General features: G+C 41.7%; 1 protein-coding gene across 2 annotated transcripts in view; it reads left to right on the top strand.

Annotated features, from left to right (window-relative positions):
• The first annotated feature begins 412 nt into the window (after positions 1-412).
• YWHAG (tyrosine 3-monooxygenase/tryptophan 5-monooxygenase activation protein gamma) overlaps positions 413-17,278 on the top strand; it is a 28,414-nt gene continuing 11,548 nt past the window's right edge. For both annotated transcript variants that reach the window (XM_060122812.1, XM_060122811.1), the window contains exon 1: positions 413-696. In XM_060122812.1, coding sequence (XP_059978795.1) covers positions 610-696 — 87 coding nt within the window. In that variant the 5' untranslated portion in view covers positions 413-609. The remainder of the gene's footprint in view (positions 697-17,278) is intronic.

Raw genomic sequence — 17,278 nt, 5'->3', positions numbered from 1 at the left:
CCCCCCCACCCCGAATCCTCCTCCATCTGCGCGCTATGACCACTGGGAGATGTAGTCTTGACCGCTCCTTTGTCCTTGATCTCCCCAACGTAGCACTTCAGCAGAGGATGAACTACAACTCCCAGGGGCCCACGCGCCGGGGGTCTGGCAGGGCGGGGGTCTGCATGGCGAGGGGTGGGGGTCGTCTGGAAAAGCTAGGGCGCAGCAACCGGGGTGAAGGGAAAAACGGGGCTTGTTGAGGGGCAGCGGGGAAGAAGGGGACACCCAGAAGGCGGCGGCGAGCTGAGTTGGGGAGGGGCAACCCGAGAAGCGGAGGGGCCGGGGCGGGGCCGGGGCGGGGTGCGCGGGGTGGTGGGCGGGGCCGTCTGCGTCACGCGGCGTGGGCGGGGCCGCAGAGGGTTGTCCGCCCGCGGCACGCACAGCAGCCGCAGCCACCTCGCGCCCGGTCCCGCGGTCGCAGCTCGAGCCGCAGCCTTCGCGCCGTCGCCTCAGCCCCTCGCTTCGTGGGTCGGTCCTTCCGGCACACGGGCTCCAGCCGCGCCCGCAGCCGCCCTCCGAGCCCTTCAGGCCGCCCTGGTCTCCTCGCCCGGCCCGACCCAGCCCGTGAAGATGGTGGACCGCGAGCAACTGGTGCAGAAAGCCCGGCTGGCGGAGCAGGCGGAGCGCTACGACGACATGGCCGCGGCCATGAAGAACGTGAGTTTCTCCTCCCCCCCCCGCCGCCTCGCCCCAGCCCCTTCGCAGACGCGGGCTTTCGCGGGGTCGACTTGGGGACTAGTCGCCCGTCGCTCCTGCAGGTTGGCCGCCCCAGAGGGGGCTGGGGAGGGTCCTGAGAGCGCTGAGGACCGGGTGTGACGCGGCCTCTCCCCGAGCATTCCCCAGGGCCGGCGGCGCTGCCGCCTCGGCCCTCCCCACGCGCCCGCGCTGGGGCGGGGTCTTGGAGGGCTGGTCTCGGGAGCGGGGTCTCTGGCCGCTGCGCCTCCGGGTCTGCTGGGGACCTGAGCAGGGGCCGTGCGCATCCTTTGTGCCCCACTTCCCCTCCTCCCAGCCTGGCCGTGTGGGGGCGGGGGACCGCATGGATGCGGTTCCTCTTTTCTCCCTGATGTCTGGGCGGCGCCTTTCCCATTCACTCAGCAGGTCTCCCGGTTTTCTGATACTCCCCCCCTCCCCAAATCTTCCCACTGCCTCTCCAGACAGATCCTTTAGGACCTCCCCGGGAAAAATGTAGGCTGTCCTGAAAACCTGGGCTCCAAGATGCAAAATCGAAACCTCCTTGCTCACGTTTTTCTTAACAAAAGGCTCCTCTTTCTGCATGCCCCAAAGCAAGTCCTCTTGCTTTTAGGAAGGGGGCACGTTTGTCTCGCTAGCGTTTTCATTGATTGTTCTCAATATGTCATCTCCTTGTTTTCCTACGGCTTTCGTATTGAAAAGTGTTGGTATTGTCTTTAAAACAAAGGTTGTGAATTTAGCTGACTAGTTCAGTTTGTGATATATGCTGTTTCTTTTTTAAATATAGGCACACATTTGTCGAAATTCCTATAAGTTGAAAAAATATTCTCTGATCTGATATTGCAAACAAAGCGGTGGTGGGAGGCAGTATCAAGTCATTCCAGAAGATTCTGCATTTGTCGTATTGCAGAGAGCCTAGACTGGGTGGAGGCTGGGAGGAGTTATTTTAAAGGGGAAAAAGTCTTCTTTTTTTTTTTTTTAATTTGTTTTGTTAGATGCATCTGAAGCTTAAAAAAAAAAAACTAGCGCATCCTCAATGCTGATGAAAAGAGAATACTGATCTCCAGTTGTCGCATTTTGCAGATTCCTGCTTGTATTGCACCATTTTGTCAGTAACACTATATTCACCTAATGGGTGGTCAACCAGTTTGATATTAGAGGATTGGGGAAGTATTGAGCATTATTAAATGAAACGTAAAATTATCTAATGATTTCGGTCTCCCACTATTTTCATATCTAACTTCCTGCCTTATGTAACAAAGGTTTTAAAACGCATCTCCAGTGTGCAGCGGATGGAGGAGTGTACCTTGCCTGTTAAACCTCTTTAATGAAGCAGTATAGGTATTGCAGATTAATTCTTGAATAACTTTACTGGTTCACAGAAGATGACAATGCTGATGCCTGTGTATCTAAGCCAGATACATTAACAAAGAAAATTTTTATCTCATTAAGGAAGAGAATTGATTCTGACATTTGGAGTACTGCTGTATTAATATTATTGCCACAGTTGCTGTCTTTAAAGCTCAAATGATGTAAGTTGCACTTTAGCAGATATCAGTATCTTTAGTTCACATTACTTAGACTCTTCTAATTTTTCCATATTTCTAGTTTCACAGGAAAGCGAGTGACCTCGCTCCTATATCCATAGCAACCCAGTGATGTCACACACAATGACACAGAGGCTGCAATGCACCTAATGGGTTGGTAGGGAGTATGCAGATGGCATTTGTCCAAGGTAATGCAGAAATTAGCAGATAAGCCAGGTGGAATTGAGCATTTTGTCTTCCACCGGATGAGAATTGGTCGTCCAAATAAGAATTTCATTTATCCTTAGACGTGCAAATCAGGGATGTCTGACTATGCCTGTTCACCTTCGTATTTGTAGTTTTCTCAAAAGTTTATAAGATACAGTCGTGGTTTTAAACATTTGTTAAAATTGGGCAATGAAGGAATAAAGATAGAAGTTTTAAACAAGAATATGTTTTATGCTCATAGTGCAGGGATGAGCTGTATACATGGGTTTATTGCAAATTATTAACTCGGCAGGTTTTAATAAAAACCTTAAAAATGTTATGACTTCCTGCTGGGGCATTTTCAGTAAACGTTAGGGAATGAGAATCCATTACAGAACAATTTAGCTTGGGATTTGGAAAAGTTCTCTTTTGCTGTGTTTATGTTTCTGCTCCTTAACTGAATGTGCAGGAAAAAACAGTTTATAAAATATAGCAGACCTTTTCCAAATCTGTTTACCATGATTTTGAGGAATTAGGCTTACCTCTGATCTGCATTTTCCTCATCTGTAAAATGGGTCAACACCTGCTTGACAAAGTTGTGAGGATTAAATAAAAAATATAGTAGGTGCTTAAGAAAAGGTAACTATTTATAAAACTTTGTTTCTTCCTTTGTTTATAAAAATCATCTCATCAGAGAATTTGGAAAATACAGGAAGATACAAAGAAAATACTCAGTTCTACCACTTGAGTTCTCTTCTAAGGCTGAAGTCATCCAGATGCTAGCATGATTAAAGTTATTTGCATCGGATGAAGTTACCCTAGTAGTAAAGAGTTAGGACCTGTGATAGTTGTAGGTGGGTGACCAGGATAGAGATAAAATGATGTATTCTGGAAAAGAGGAAAGAAGGAAGTTTAGTCTTTTAAGACACATGTGTGGGCTTATATCTAAAAAGAGCAAACACCTAGATGTTTCCTACTTGTTAGACAATATTGACTTGTCCTTTGGATTTTAATAGTCTCTTGAGAAGTTAATATTCTAAGTAGGCTACTGGTACTTTCCTGGGGGGGGGGAGGGCGGGCAGAAAAGGTTCTGGGCTAGTAACTTTGTTGAAGTTACTGGGTTAAGCGATTTAACTCGGGTGTGTTGGGGGGCATTAGTGGCAAAAGGCTATCTTAATTATATAAAAAAGTCTTCGTGGTGGAATCGATATACTTAAAAAGGTTTTACAATGTTAAATATTCTGTTTTTCCTACTAGCTCTTCCAGGAGGCTAGATCAATAGCCATTATCACTAATGGAGTAATGACACCTCTTTAGACTCTTCAGAGGTGGAGTTCTGCCAGCCATTATTATAATCAAAGTCATGTGGTTTCAGTTGTTCTCTTTGGGGTGGAAAGAATACAGATGACAGTTTGCTTTTTATGTTAACCTTCACAGTAACTGAAATGACTCTTAAGTGCCTTTTCTAATTATTTAAATAATTTCATATGTATCTTTTGGATTATATTAAGATAAAAGATGTTGCTGAATGTGCATCCTCATTACAGTTCTTTGGATTAACTGCAGACCCTAGGGAGGATTTCATCCCCTTGTACTTGGAGGAAGCCTTATTTATTTATTAAACCAAACTCTAAATTATTAAAAAGTGGAGGAAATGATTTTGTTTTTATTGAGGTAAAAGTCACAACATAAACTGACCACTTTCAAGTGTACAATTCAGTAGCATTCAGTACATTCACAATGATGTGCAGCCATCACCTCTAGAAAAAATAGGAAAATGATATTTTAAAAAAGTGATGATGGTCTGGCTATAGCTGGCTGGATTTCAGCACATTACTGATTCAGGAATGTGTCAATAGTGCAGGGCTCACAGCCAGTGGTAATCAGTATCCCTTTCTCTTTGTTTTCTAACATCCGAACCTTTCAGCATAAATTGAAAAGGGGACTTATTTTGGCTAGGTTTGTATTTCCATTTAAAAAGTTACAGAGCTTAAAAACTATACGTTGCTCACACAAATGAATAAGAACAATTTACCTGAAATCGGATCAAACTATTAACTATTTGGAGATTATAGGAATTTTGCTGGTGTTCTTATCATCACTCATTTTCCACCCCAAGACTGACTTTGTTAGACACACTTGCCCTGCTGTGTGGCCCGGGTTCCGGCAGTGCTGAGAGTGGTGAGCTATTCAAGCATGGGCTTCTCGTAAATAAGATGTTAAATACATTGTTTTGGTGTTTCTGAGGCTGCCAGGAACAACTTCTTGTCTCCAGTATCACCAGCCCTAACAGTTTTATCTGGCAGGGCATCTGATTCTTTCGTATTCCTACCAGATTCCATGAGATGTGGAAAAAAAGAAGCAAAGACCACTTTATATGTTTAACAGTCAAAGGGAAAAAAATCACATATAAACCATTGTCTTTTGTCTTATTTTCTAAGCTCTGTTTGTTAGAGCTTGACCAGATATTCGAGACTGTAATTATAGGGAACCTGTATTTGTTGCCTTTCTAGGCTATAAAGGCTATCAACATGAGCTGCCTTATGGCCTTTCCTGTCATAATCATTTTTCTGCTGTCTTCCCCACATTCCATTTTAGGTATTACCTATCATTTTGGTTTAGTACCAGACCATATTATCTTGCTTTAGACTGGCACTTGAAATTTTGATTTTACTAATTTATGAATTTGAGTCATAAAAAAACAGTTACATGAAAAGTGATCAACAAAAATTCCCAAAAGAAAGCTTTAATTTTAAGATAAATGGTTAAATTTATTTGGTTCCATGATTTTGCAGAAACAATAAAAATTTGTAAATCTTGTAAGACTTTGCATCAGTCTTTTTTTTTCTTCCTTTTAAAAGAACTCGTGAAGTCTAAACCAAATGTTCATCAGCATATCACTTGTAAGAGTGTCCCACGGAGGTAGATTTTTCTTTACCTAAGTTGAATAATGTGGTGCATAGCATTAGTTGCGTTGTGAATAAGTAGATAGAAATGAGAGTGTTCTTACATATGTAGATTTTTAATATGACATTTTTTAAAAATTCCAAATAAACTCATTGGTCTTATCCTTTTAATCTTTGAAACGATACCTTATTTTTGGAGAGATGTAAAGCCAAACTTGGTGAGTAGGACCCAGGTGTAGTGTCAGCTTTTCCCTCTTAATAATTCTGTGGCTAGAACAGGGGTGCCAGAGCTGGGGATGTGACAGTGACGACAGTGGGCAGCTGAACATGTAATGACAGTAGTGCGAGAGGAATCCCTCATCCACCCTCCCCCACCGCCGAGTATGAAGAGCAGCTGTGGTGGTGTGAGAAGTGAGAGAAGGCTAAGAGATAACAAGAGGAAGGCTTTGAAAAAGAAGGTTTGTTTTGAAGAGAGATCATTTAAAACTTCTTTAGCTTTCTGAAAGGAGTTACTAATATGGCACTTAAGCTACCGTATTCAAATAACCAAGATCTAGGAAACAAAGTTGCCTATGGTGCCAGTACTTTAAGGATGTGGAAATAAGCTTAAAATATTTTTGACTGAATTGTTTCAATTCAGTGCTATTCAGTTCAACACAATGCTCCTTTTGTATGGGTCTAACATGAAATAGTGAATGAGTATGTCTTTGCAGCAGAAGCCCAGGATGGATAGTCGCCATGCAAACAATCCCATATTCCCGCCAGGACATTCTTAAATGAGGGCCTGCCTGGCATGGCTAGACCCGGTGGATAGATGTTATTTTCAAATCATACTCCACTCTTCACATATGACTCACCTCTGGTCTTTCTAACTACATCTGTGTAGTAAAAATAGAGACTTAAAGTTGAGACTATATATATATATATATATATATATATATATATATATATATTTATTTATTTATTTTTTTTTAACGGTACGCGGGCCTCTCACTGTTGTGGTCTCTCCCGTTGCAGAGCACAGGCTCAGCGGCCATGGCTCACGGGCCCAGCCGCTCCGTGGCATGTGGGATCTTCCCGGACTGCGGCACGAATCCGTGTCCCCTGCATCGGCAGGCAGACTCCCAACCACTGCGCCACCAGGGAACCCCAGACACTATATTTTTTTTCTAGTAGTTTGAAAATGACCCAGTGCGTGAGGATAAGGAGAAATAACAAGATAGGGTAAGAACAGCAGAACAGCATTCCGCAGACAAGGAAAGCTGGTGGGGACAAGTGAGTAGGGAAGAAAAATTTTAGAATATCTTGATTTGGGGGTGCTCTGATCTTCTAAGGGACTCTGGTTTTTGGAAGGTTGTTATCAGTGGGACAGACCACTGATGACAAAAATGTCTGGCCTTTAGGACGCTAGAAAAATGACAAGTATCACCATAATAGTTCCCTATGCAGGGAACTATCATGTCTTTCTACAGGGTTTTGCACCTTGCTTTTTCCCCTTGACATTTCAAGGATATTTTCTTCTGTTATCAGTATTTTCAGTGGCTGAACAGGCCTGTGGGTGTGTCATAATTTAATTTTTATTTAGCATTTAGGCCGTTTCCAAATTTATAAATAATATTGCCATGAATATCTTCGTGGCTAAAGCTTTCCAACACAGATTGTATATTAGGACAGAGACCCCAAAGTGGAATTTTTGAAAGAATTGCTAAGAATTTTTAAGGAACTTGAAACCATCACTAGCACTGGTATGTATCTCAAAAGTTTTGGAAGATGTACTTGTTTGGATAGATAGTACATACACATGGTTCAAAGTTCAAGGATACCCTATTGCCCTTTCTGCTCCAGAAAGAGAAAATGAGGTTGAAACAGGGGAAAGTTTAACTGCAAGCTTATTTGTGGCAAGCTTCTCTTCTGCTTTCTTGTGGTTGGAATGAGTACCTTTTTTAAAAATTAAAAAAAACAAAACAAAAAAAACTAATATGGTAACTTTCAAGTATATGCAAAATAAAGATAATAGCATGATATAACTCCATATAACCAGTTTCACCGTTTGTCAGCATATTGGCCAATCTTCTGTCTATATACTTTACTACTGTTCTGGTCCCCTCGGTATTTACCATCTTGCAAGATGGTTTTTTTTTTTTTTTTTTTTTTTTTTGGGGTATGCGGGCCTTTCACTGTTGTGGCCTCTCCAGTTGCAGAGCACAGTCATCCAGACGCGCAGGCGCAGCGGCCATGCCTTACGGGCCCAGCCGCTCCGCGGCATGTGGGATCTTCCCGGACCAGGGCACGAACTCGCGTCCCCTGCGTCGGCAGGCGGACTCCCAACCACTGCGCCACCAGGGAAGCCCGCAAGATGGTTTTTTATTGACCTAAAATTACGCCTTTTTTCCCACAAATGTTCCAATTACCAGCAAGATCTCTATATTCAGATTTGGCAACCTCAAAGTGTAGTTTCTTGCTTAAGGCATATAATCCAGGTGGCAGATAATTTTTTCCTTGATTTTAAGAGGAGTGTTTCTCTCAGTTGACATCCAAGTGCTGCTTCCCATCAGCCTTTGCTCATGAGGAGGAGGAAAGGCTGGATGGGTCACGAGTGGGGAGAGGAAAGGTGGTGCTGTGTCAGGTAGGTTTAGAGAAGGGCTTTATCATTACTGGACTGTTTTTTACTGCCTTTTTTGGGAAAGGGACAACAAAGGCTGATATCTTTTGTCAGTTCTGGCTTTTATCACCAATCTGATAGAAGTGCTAAAACCCAATTGATTTGTTGAGGGCGATGTGGATAAACAAGTTTTGCTTTTGTTTGGTTTTGTTCCTTGCCAAGCATTTTTAAAAAATCATTTTTGCCTTAAAGTTATCATGGTACTGGTTGTAGGTATGAGTAGGTAGGTAGGTAGGTAGGTAGATACGTACATACACTAGCTGTCTGGGCCCGGACACCTTGGGCTTGAATTCCATGCTCAGAAGTATGGAGTTGACTAGTTTATTAATATCAGTAATACAGGTGAGTATACTGCCGTTTTATTTTTTTACCATTCGCAGGTCCTGCAGAAAAAGGCTAGATTTTTGGAACCATTTATTGAGGAAGGGAAAACAACATGGTAAACTTCAAACGGCTTTAGTAATGAATTGAACTTTAAAATTGCATAAAATATATTTCTATTAGCATTACTTATTTAGAACTCTGTCTAGCATATAGATTCTCAAAAACACTGAATTATAGCTAGTTCTTATTTTGGATTTATGGTACTCTTGCATTTTGATCATGTTTTTCTCTTCATAATCTGGCTGGCTGTATAAATACATATATTTTTTAATGAAGGATGATTAAGACTAGCTTTTTAGCAAGTGTTTACATCTGTTGTGAAAATCATGTCAGTACTATAATTTACTAAGCTGTTATGGCATAGCATTACCCTGAAATGTTGATGAGTTCCACAACACAGTGGAAAACCTAGTGTACTTTTGGGTATGACTTTTTTCACATCTGTTCTATAGACTTCTGCACTGACTGTAATATTTTTGGGAAGACAAGATTTTTGGGGGGGGGGGTTACTCGGGGCTCTCACTGTTGTGGCCCCTCCCGCCGCGGAGCGCAGGCTCAGCGACCATGGCTCACAGGCCCAGCTGCTCCACGGCATGTGGGATCCTCCTGGACCGGGGCACGAACCTGTGTCCCCTGCATCGGCAGGCGGACTCTCAACCACTGCGCCACCAGGGAAGCCCGGAAGACAAAGTTTTAAGTTACACACTCTCAGATTAAAATATTGCAATATAGTTGGACATTTACTGTCACTTGGGAAGCATCTTTCTATAGTTTTCCCATTTAATTTCACAACAGTTTTATAAAGTGATGGTCCCATTTTACAGGCAGAAATGTTTAAGTAATTTGCTTATTAAGGCTTGAGTTAAAAGTATTTTTCCTAAATCTCGGCCTCTTTTAAAAGGTTTTTTAGTTTTCAAAAAGGAGTCAAAGGTGAAGTGTATACATGGATACTGGTAATCTTTTAGCTATTGTCTCAGTGATCTGTTTTCATTAATTTTAGTCAATGTTCCATTGTTTGCAGAAGCTTTGAAATTGCTTCAAACTGCTGTATATTTAATATTTTCCCATTTGGTTGTGCTTGAGAGGGTTGTTATGTAATCCAGGTTTTTAATACAGAGCAAACTTCTTTAGGACAGCCCTAAGATGAAATACTCAATATGAGTGTAATCTTTCTTCTAGAAAATATTTGGTCCCATGACTGTGGTGTGTTTTAAATACCATTTAACAAAGGAGAACTTGCAGTTTTTTAGCATAAGGAGGTAAGTACCATGCTTTTGCCATTGGAGTCTTACAGGTATGGCCAAGAAGTGAAAGGATGCTACTCAAACTGAATGGAAGAGTATACCTCACTTGAAAGAAATGGGAGGAAGCTGTGACTTTTTTGTACATCAAAGATAATATGGGCTTGTGTGGAATTCACAAACTGGAATGTGGAAACATGTTTTGAGGGGATTTAAGTGAAGATCAAAGGAAGAAAAGAATGTTAACTTGAATATTTTGTAGATGTTCTAGGCAGTGGAAGAAGTGAATGGTACTGATCCAGAATTCACACAGGGAAGGTAGAGTTGTGAGGGGATTATTGAACGTCTGTGGGAACTTCCACACACAGAAAGTGAAGGTCAGCCCAGTGCTGTGGTATCAGGACACTGAAGTCACCCTGAGCATCAGGGGAGATTTCCTAGAGAAATGATAGCAGAGCAGTGAGGGGTGGATGTTGAGGGGAGGGGAAAGGCTGGAGGAAGGAGTGTCCAGGCAGAGGGAATAGCATTGTTTAGTTGCAGAATGTACAGGGAGCAGAATCTGTTGCATGATTGATCCAGTCACTACTGGTTGCGTTGAGAGAATGTTAGGAAATGAGTCCAGAGAGGTAAATAGGGGCAGGAGCCAGTTCATGAAGGGCCTTGTGGAGTTCGGGTTTTTTTCTTAGGCTTTGGAGAGTCATTGAAGGGTTTCAGGCAGAAGAGGATCATTGTCCGGTTTTTGGTTTGGAGAGAACCTTGGCAGCAGTGTGGAAGTTGAAGAGGAGGACAGTGCGGCAGAGGGACAAGACTGATTAGTATTGCAGGGTCTGCTCTGAAGGTATGAGGAACAGGACATGGACAGTGACGGCAGATTTGAGAGAGAGAATTTGATGGCTGGAGATGGGAGGAGGAGGAAGGAGAAATGATGGGGAAGATCAAGTCAGTTGCTGACATGCTGTGTTTGAGGAAACATTTAAGTGGCGGTAAATGGAAGCATCATGGCTACAAGTTAATTCATGAAAAGCTCTTAAAACAGGGCCTGGCACAGGTTAAGCACTCAGTGTTACTTATTATTCATTAAGTAAATAAATATTTATTTAGGAACCACTAATGGCCAGGTTCTAGTCTCAGACCTGGAGGATATAATATCCCCTGCCCTCACAGAACTAACATTCTAGTGGGAGTCTCCTACCAGGCATAATAAGGTCACCTAGGCAAAATTGAGAGCTGAAGTCAAAGTGAACCCTGGGGAATCCCACTTCAGTAGTGATTGGAACGAGGAAGAAAAGACTAAGTAGATGGTGATAGAAAACCAAGAAAGAAAGCTAACAAAGTGGACAAGAGTGTCAAGAAAGGGGGATTAGTCTGCAGTGTTATAGATCCCTTAAGAATTAAGATTAAGACATAAGAGAACATGGGATATGTGAGGTAGGAAGACAGTTGATGACCGTGGTAATGGGGTGAGGAGTGAATGAAAGGTGAAGAAATGGTAACAAGTATAGGCTAATTTTCAGAAACTTGATTTTGAAGGAAACAGATGTGATTAAAAGGCATCGTTTATTTAATTTTTTTTTCCTCTGCGGTACGCGGGCCTCCCACTGCTGTGGCCTCCCCCGCTGGCTCCGGACGCGCAGGCTTAGCGGCCATGGCTCACGGGCCCAGCCGCTCCGCGGCACGCGGGATCCTCCCGGACCGGGGCACGAACCCACGTCCCCTGCATCGGCAGGCAGACTCCCAACCACTGAGCCACCAGGGAAGCCCCGGCATTGTTTATTTTAAACCTCAACTTGGACTACATGTTAATGGGAAAGTACAGGAAAGAGAGTGACTGATGGGAATATCTTGAGAGGGAAGAAGCATCTTGTTTGCATACAGGGCGGAGGCGGCAGTGGTAGGGGCAGTTGTTTGTCAAGTAAAGGCCTTTGGTCACTTTCCTTTGAAGAGGCTGTAGTAGAGCAAGGGTTGCCAGGCAGTGAGTGCTAAGGGCCCTGCTGAGGTTAAAAAGCCTTAATTTGTAGTGATTACAATCTAGTTTTTTTTGGTCTCTCCCTCTCCCCTACCCCGCACCATATTTTGGGTATAAGAGTTGAAAGCAGGCTGGGTGGCTCTATTGATGGAGAATTTGGGTGTTTAGAGGTGGTATAGCAGAAGGACAAGGCATAGGAATGTTGATATTAATGCAAAAATAATTGAATTTGATGGATCTTGATGAAGCTTACAAGGAGGAAATAAAACCTAAAGGAAAGGGGCTGAGAAAAAAGGAGAGGGCTCAAGAGCGAGTCTAGTAGGTGGAAGTGAGGACTGGTAACATTGAAGGGTAGGTAGGAGTTTGGTTTTATTATTTTTTACTTGTTTTGGCCGTGCCGCACAGCTTGCAGGATCTCAGTTCCCCAACCAGGGATTGAACCCAGGCCACGGCAGTGAAAGCTCCAAGTCCTAACCACTAGACCACAAGCGAACTCCCCTTTTTAAAAAATTTTTTATTTTTTAATTTTGTTTATGTCTTTTTGCTTTATTTATTTAAAATATTTATTTATTTATTTATCTTGGCCACACCTCTTAGTTCCCTGACCAGTGAAATCGCCGTGTCCTAACCAGTGGACTGCCCAGGAACTCGCAGGAGTTTGATTTTTAAAGTGAATGGTTGGGGGTGGGGCGGGGGGATAAATTAGGAGTTTGGGATTAACGTATGCACATTACATAAAATAATCAACAAGGACCTACTCAATATCCTGTAATAACCTGTATGGGAAGAGACTGCAGAGAATGGATACATGTGTATGTCTAACTGAGTCACTTTGCTGTACGCCTGGAACTAACACAGCATTGTAAATCAACTATACTCCAATATAAAATAAAAATTAAAAAAATGAATGGTTGTGAGTGAGGTTAAAGGTGTGGTTTAGGGATAAGTTGTCAGAATCGAGATAACTGTTGTTCAGAATTAATTTGAGGGAGTAGCCTTGGATAAGGAGGTAGGGCCAGAGGTCTGGATACAGGTAAACAATCTCAAAGAAAGTGAACATGACATTGATTCTAGGAGAAATTTTAGAAGCACGGAAAAGGCATGAAAGAGAAGATTGTGAGGGAGTCAGTATGGGCTTGTATAAGAACCTGCATAACTAATTTTGATTTAACTAATTTTTATTTTTAAAAAATATTTATTTATTTGGTTGCACCGGGTCTTAGTTGTGCCAGGCGGGCTCCTTAGTTGAGGCTCCAGTTAACTAATTTTTAGAATAGGGTTATTTGACTGCTAGCCAAGGGAGTGCTAGAGCATAGTATATCTATTTCCTGATTTGTGAGGTTAAATGGTGAGCTGCAGAGCTTTGGCATTTGTCCCGGTTGTTGAAAAGTGAGATCAGACTGGAGCAATGGGTGGAATCTCGGCTAATGAAGTGGCCTTGTTTTTGCTTCAGGTCCTGTACCTTGACCCTGAAATTCAACTGTTCGTTACATTTGATGCAGGTGGCACTTAACAATAGCCATCTTAATATTCGTTAAGTTTTTGTTTGTATCAAACTACCTAAAGCAGATATTTCTTGTTTATCACAGTTCTTTATACTGGCCAGGTAGTTTGGGTCTAGACTTGCTCCTGTGGGGCCGGAATAACTATGAAGAGGTAAAGGCCTCTCATCTCCAGGTTAACCCAGGCTTCTTTGCCTGGGGAAGGTTCCCAGCAGCGAGTCCTGATTCACAAGCACTTTTCAGGCCTTTGCTTACCTCATACTTGCTAATGTTCTACTAGCCAAAGCAAGTCTCATGATGAAGTTCAGATTATAGAGTTGCGGAAATATAGTTCTTGATGGAAGTTCTTGATGGAAGGAGCTGCGAAATCATTTAAAAGGAAGGAGATACACACAGGGTTGGAGGGAGTTATTAGGACCATTTATGCAAACAGTCTGGGCTGGATACAGCCTATGTAGATTCATGTCACTTAAACATTTGGAAGTGACAGTTTAGGTACTGTGGTTGATTCACTGCTGAGTGAAGTGTGCTACCTGCCCTTAAGGACTTTAGTCCTTTTAGGAGAAAGAAAGGTATACAGTTAAACTACAAGGCATTAGATATAAGCAGTATAATAACTGCAAGGTGAAAGTTACACACAGAGTAAGCAGTAGTTAGTTCTGCCTGAGGAATTTTCAGGCTTCAGGAAGTAAGTGTAGTATTTGAATTAGGGCTTAAAAGATGACATATAGAGAATTTTTCTTCATAGTTCTGGAAGTGCGTTTTAGGTGGTTGGAAAAGCATGATAGCAGAGGAGTGTGTAATATGAGGAAGACTGCGAGACCTGGGTCTGGGTATTGATGACTTGAAGCAGGGCTCTATTGATATTTGGGCCAAATTATTCTTTGCTCTTGTATGTGGCTGACCTGTGCATTGTAGGATGTTCACCAGCATGCCTGGCCTCTGCCTGGTAGATAATATCTAAATAGAGCTGCTTTTAAAATGCACTGTACCATAGGTTATACAGCATTTTCAAATACACCAGCTTATTTACCTTCTTCCCCCTGCCCCCCTCCCCCCCAAAAAAAGCAGATCTATGGTAAAACTAGCGTTATAAATGTTAGTTCATTTGTGCTGAATTCAGAAAATAGCCCGGCTAAAGTGTGAAGTGGTGTATTCTAAATAGCAGACTGACGAGTACTGACGAGTACTGGCAAATTTGGGGGGAAAGAGTCAGGATGATGAGGGGAGTTGTATCTAGATCATAGAAACAGTTAAGTAGAGAAGACCTAGGGGTATGAGGACTATCTGTTTGAAGAAGTGATTCTGGCTCCAAGAAATAAAATTCTTAAGGCTAGTGACTGGCAGTTTTAGGGGAGATAAACTTAGCTTTATCTTCAAGTCAGGTACTTCTGATGTTACTCTCTAAAGGTGGATTTAGGCAGAATTCTCCCAGGTGTCCAAGTAGAGGGTTGGAAGAGCACCCAGCAGGGTCTGCAAGAGGGAGGGGAGCACAGCTTCGGGTTTGTGTGTGGATTGTCTGTAATTTGAGAAGTTGTTATTTTAGTATATTTCTCTCCTGCCTTTTTTCCCCATAGTGGCAGAATTGAATTGCTTCATAATGAAGAATACCCATGGTAGGGAATGTAAAATTCTTATCCCTTTTCAGGTTTGCTTAACTATATCTGAGCAATAGAGATAACGCTCTCGTTCTCATTTTTGGCGAGGCTATTGAGAAATATTAACCTATGTCAAACTACGTAGTTTATTTGAAAGCGCAAGAGGAGGATTAAATAAGAGGTAGAGGTTCATGCTGTATTATAGTGGGTTTTCTTTGTAACAGCCCACATGTTATGAAGTATTTGGAATTCTGAACTTGTCAAATAAGCTAATTAATTATTGACATGTGTGAAAGTGCTGTAGAGACTATGGCATAGTGCAGCAGTTTTATCTTTATTGAGATATGGTTCACATACCATACAATTCACCCATTTGAAGTGTACAGTTCACTGGTTTTTAGTGTGTTCAGAGTTTTGTAACCATCACTAGTATCTAAATACAGAACATTGTCACCTCCCCAGAAGAAACCCTGTACCATTAGCAAGCTGTCACTGCCCTCTGCCCTGCCTCCCCGCCCCCCCCCCCCAACAAAAAGAGCTCTAAGCAACCACTAATCTATTTTCTGTTTTTATAGATTTGCCTGCTTCGGACATTTCATGTAACTGGAATCATAATATGTGGTCATTGGTGATAGGCTTCTTTCACTAGCCTAATATTTTTATTGTCATCCATGTGGTACCATGTATCAGAACTTCATTCCTTTTTATGCCTGAATAATACTCCATTGTATGGATAATGCTACATTTAACTTATCTTTTCATCTGTTGACATTTGGATTGTTTCCACTTTTTGGCTGTTTTAACTAATGCTGCTGGGAACATTTGTGTGCAAGTTTTTGTGTGGGTCTCATGTTTTCATTTCTTTTGTATATACCTAGGAGTGGAATTGCTGAGTCACGTGGTAACTCAACATTTTGAGGAACATTGTCCTGCAGTTCTTAACCTGGAGAAATAGACGTGTGTGGATCCCATGCAATACTGAATCTTTGAAGGTTAGGGCGCTAGGGAGAGTGTTTTACAAAAAGCTCCTCCTTGGTTAAGAACCAGTCATATAGTGGAAAGCATATGGGATTTTGAGCCGTGAGATTTGCATTCCATTCTTTGGCTCTGAGCCTTAATTTTCTAAACTCTAAAATGGAAATAACAGTACTAAATCATAAAGGGTTATCTGGAGGACCAAGGAGGTATTATAATTTTAGTGAAGATCTCATTTTTGATACTACAAAAGTTATTTAGAAAAATACAGAATAGATGAATACTTCTTAACATGATAGAAGTATCTTTTAAACAAAGAGTTGGTATTTAAGAATGAAACACTGGACGTATTCCATTAAATTCAAAATGAAAGAAAGATGCACATTATAAGCATTATTAATATTGTCCTTGTCCTTGCAGTAGATGTGATACAGTATAAGAAATCTAACCACGGGAAAGGACAAGTGATATTTGGAAACCATAAAATTAGGTAGGGAGTAAACTGGAAAAATGTTAGAATTAGTAATTCAATGAAACAGGGCTGAAATCTATAGTATGTATTTCATATATCAGCCCTAATCTGTATAAAGATATAATGAAAGATTTTTATGCAACTAAGTTTTGGGTTTTTTTGCTTTTTAAGGTATTCTTGGTAGAAGCGAGGTGGTGAGCACAAAGCAGCAGGTGTGGGTTTGAGTTATTTACATCAGTAAACTTGTTTACATAAAACTGCTGGCTTTGAGCTTTTTTTGAAAACTTGGTTTTCAAAATTGACTTTAAACTTTAATCGTGGGTGTGATTAACTCGGTAAGTTATGGAGAGGGTTTGTTTGAATAGGTACTACTGGTAACAGGTCAAAATTCAACCTCCTCAACCTTGACTGCCTCCCAGCCGCTCTGTTTTCAGACCCTTCTAGAAATACAGTGAGAGCATACAAATTCCTTTTTAATGGCTACCTAGAACTCTGTTGTGTGGATGTTTCATAATCTAGCCAGACTTCCATCGAGGACCATTTAGGTGGTTCCAAGACTTTAGCTGCTACAGATGATGGCAGTGAATCAGTTTCTAGAAGTGGAATGGCAGAGTCAGAAGTTTTCTTAGTATTTGTAATTCTGACAGCTGTTCCCAATTGCCCTCCATAAAGTTTGTACTAATTTACGGTTTCCAACAATGGATAAGAGTGCCTGTTTATCCACAGCATCAGCCTTCACAGTGAGTCATCAAAGTTTAAGTTCTGCCAGTCTGATTGGAGAAAAATTAGCATTTATAAAATGAATGAATTTGAGTACTCTACTTATATTTTCCTTTTTCTTTTTCAATTGTCCATTCCTTTTGCTCACTTTTCTATTACTGATTGGTCTTAAATTCCTTTTAGGAAGGTGTTTTTGTTTTTGTTTTTGTTTGGCTGTGCCGCTGTGAGGCTTGTGGGATCTTAGTTCCCCAACCAGGGATTAAACCTGGACGCTTGGCAGTGAAAGCACGGAGTTCTGACCATTGGACCACCAGGGAATTCCCTGCAATAGCATGTCTTAAAGTACATATTTTTTAATTGGAGTTTAGTTAATTTACAATGTTGTGTTAG

This window comes from Lagenorhynchus albirostris, chromosome 15 (assembly GCF_949774975.1).
Source record: "Lagenorhynchus albirostris chromosome 15, mLagAlb1.1, whole genome shotgun sequence".
NCBI lineage: Eukaryota > Metazoa > Chordata > Mammalia > Artiodactyla > Delphinidae > Lagenorhynchus > Lagenorhynchus albirostris.
Note: the sequence above shows the minus strand (reverse complement) of the source record. Positions and strands in the feature narration are given on the sequence as shown.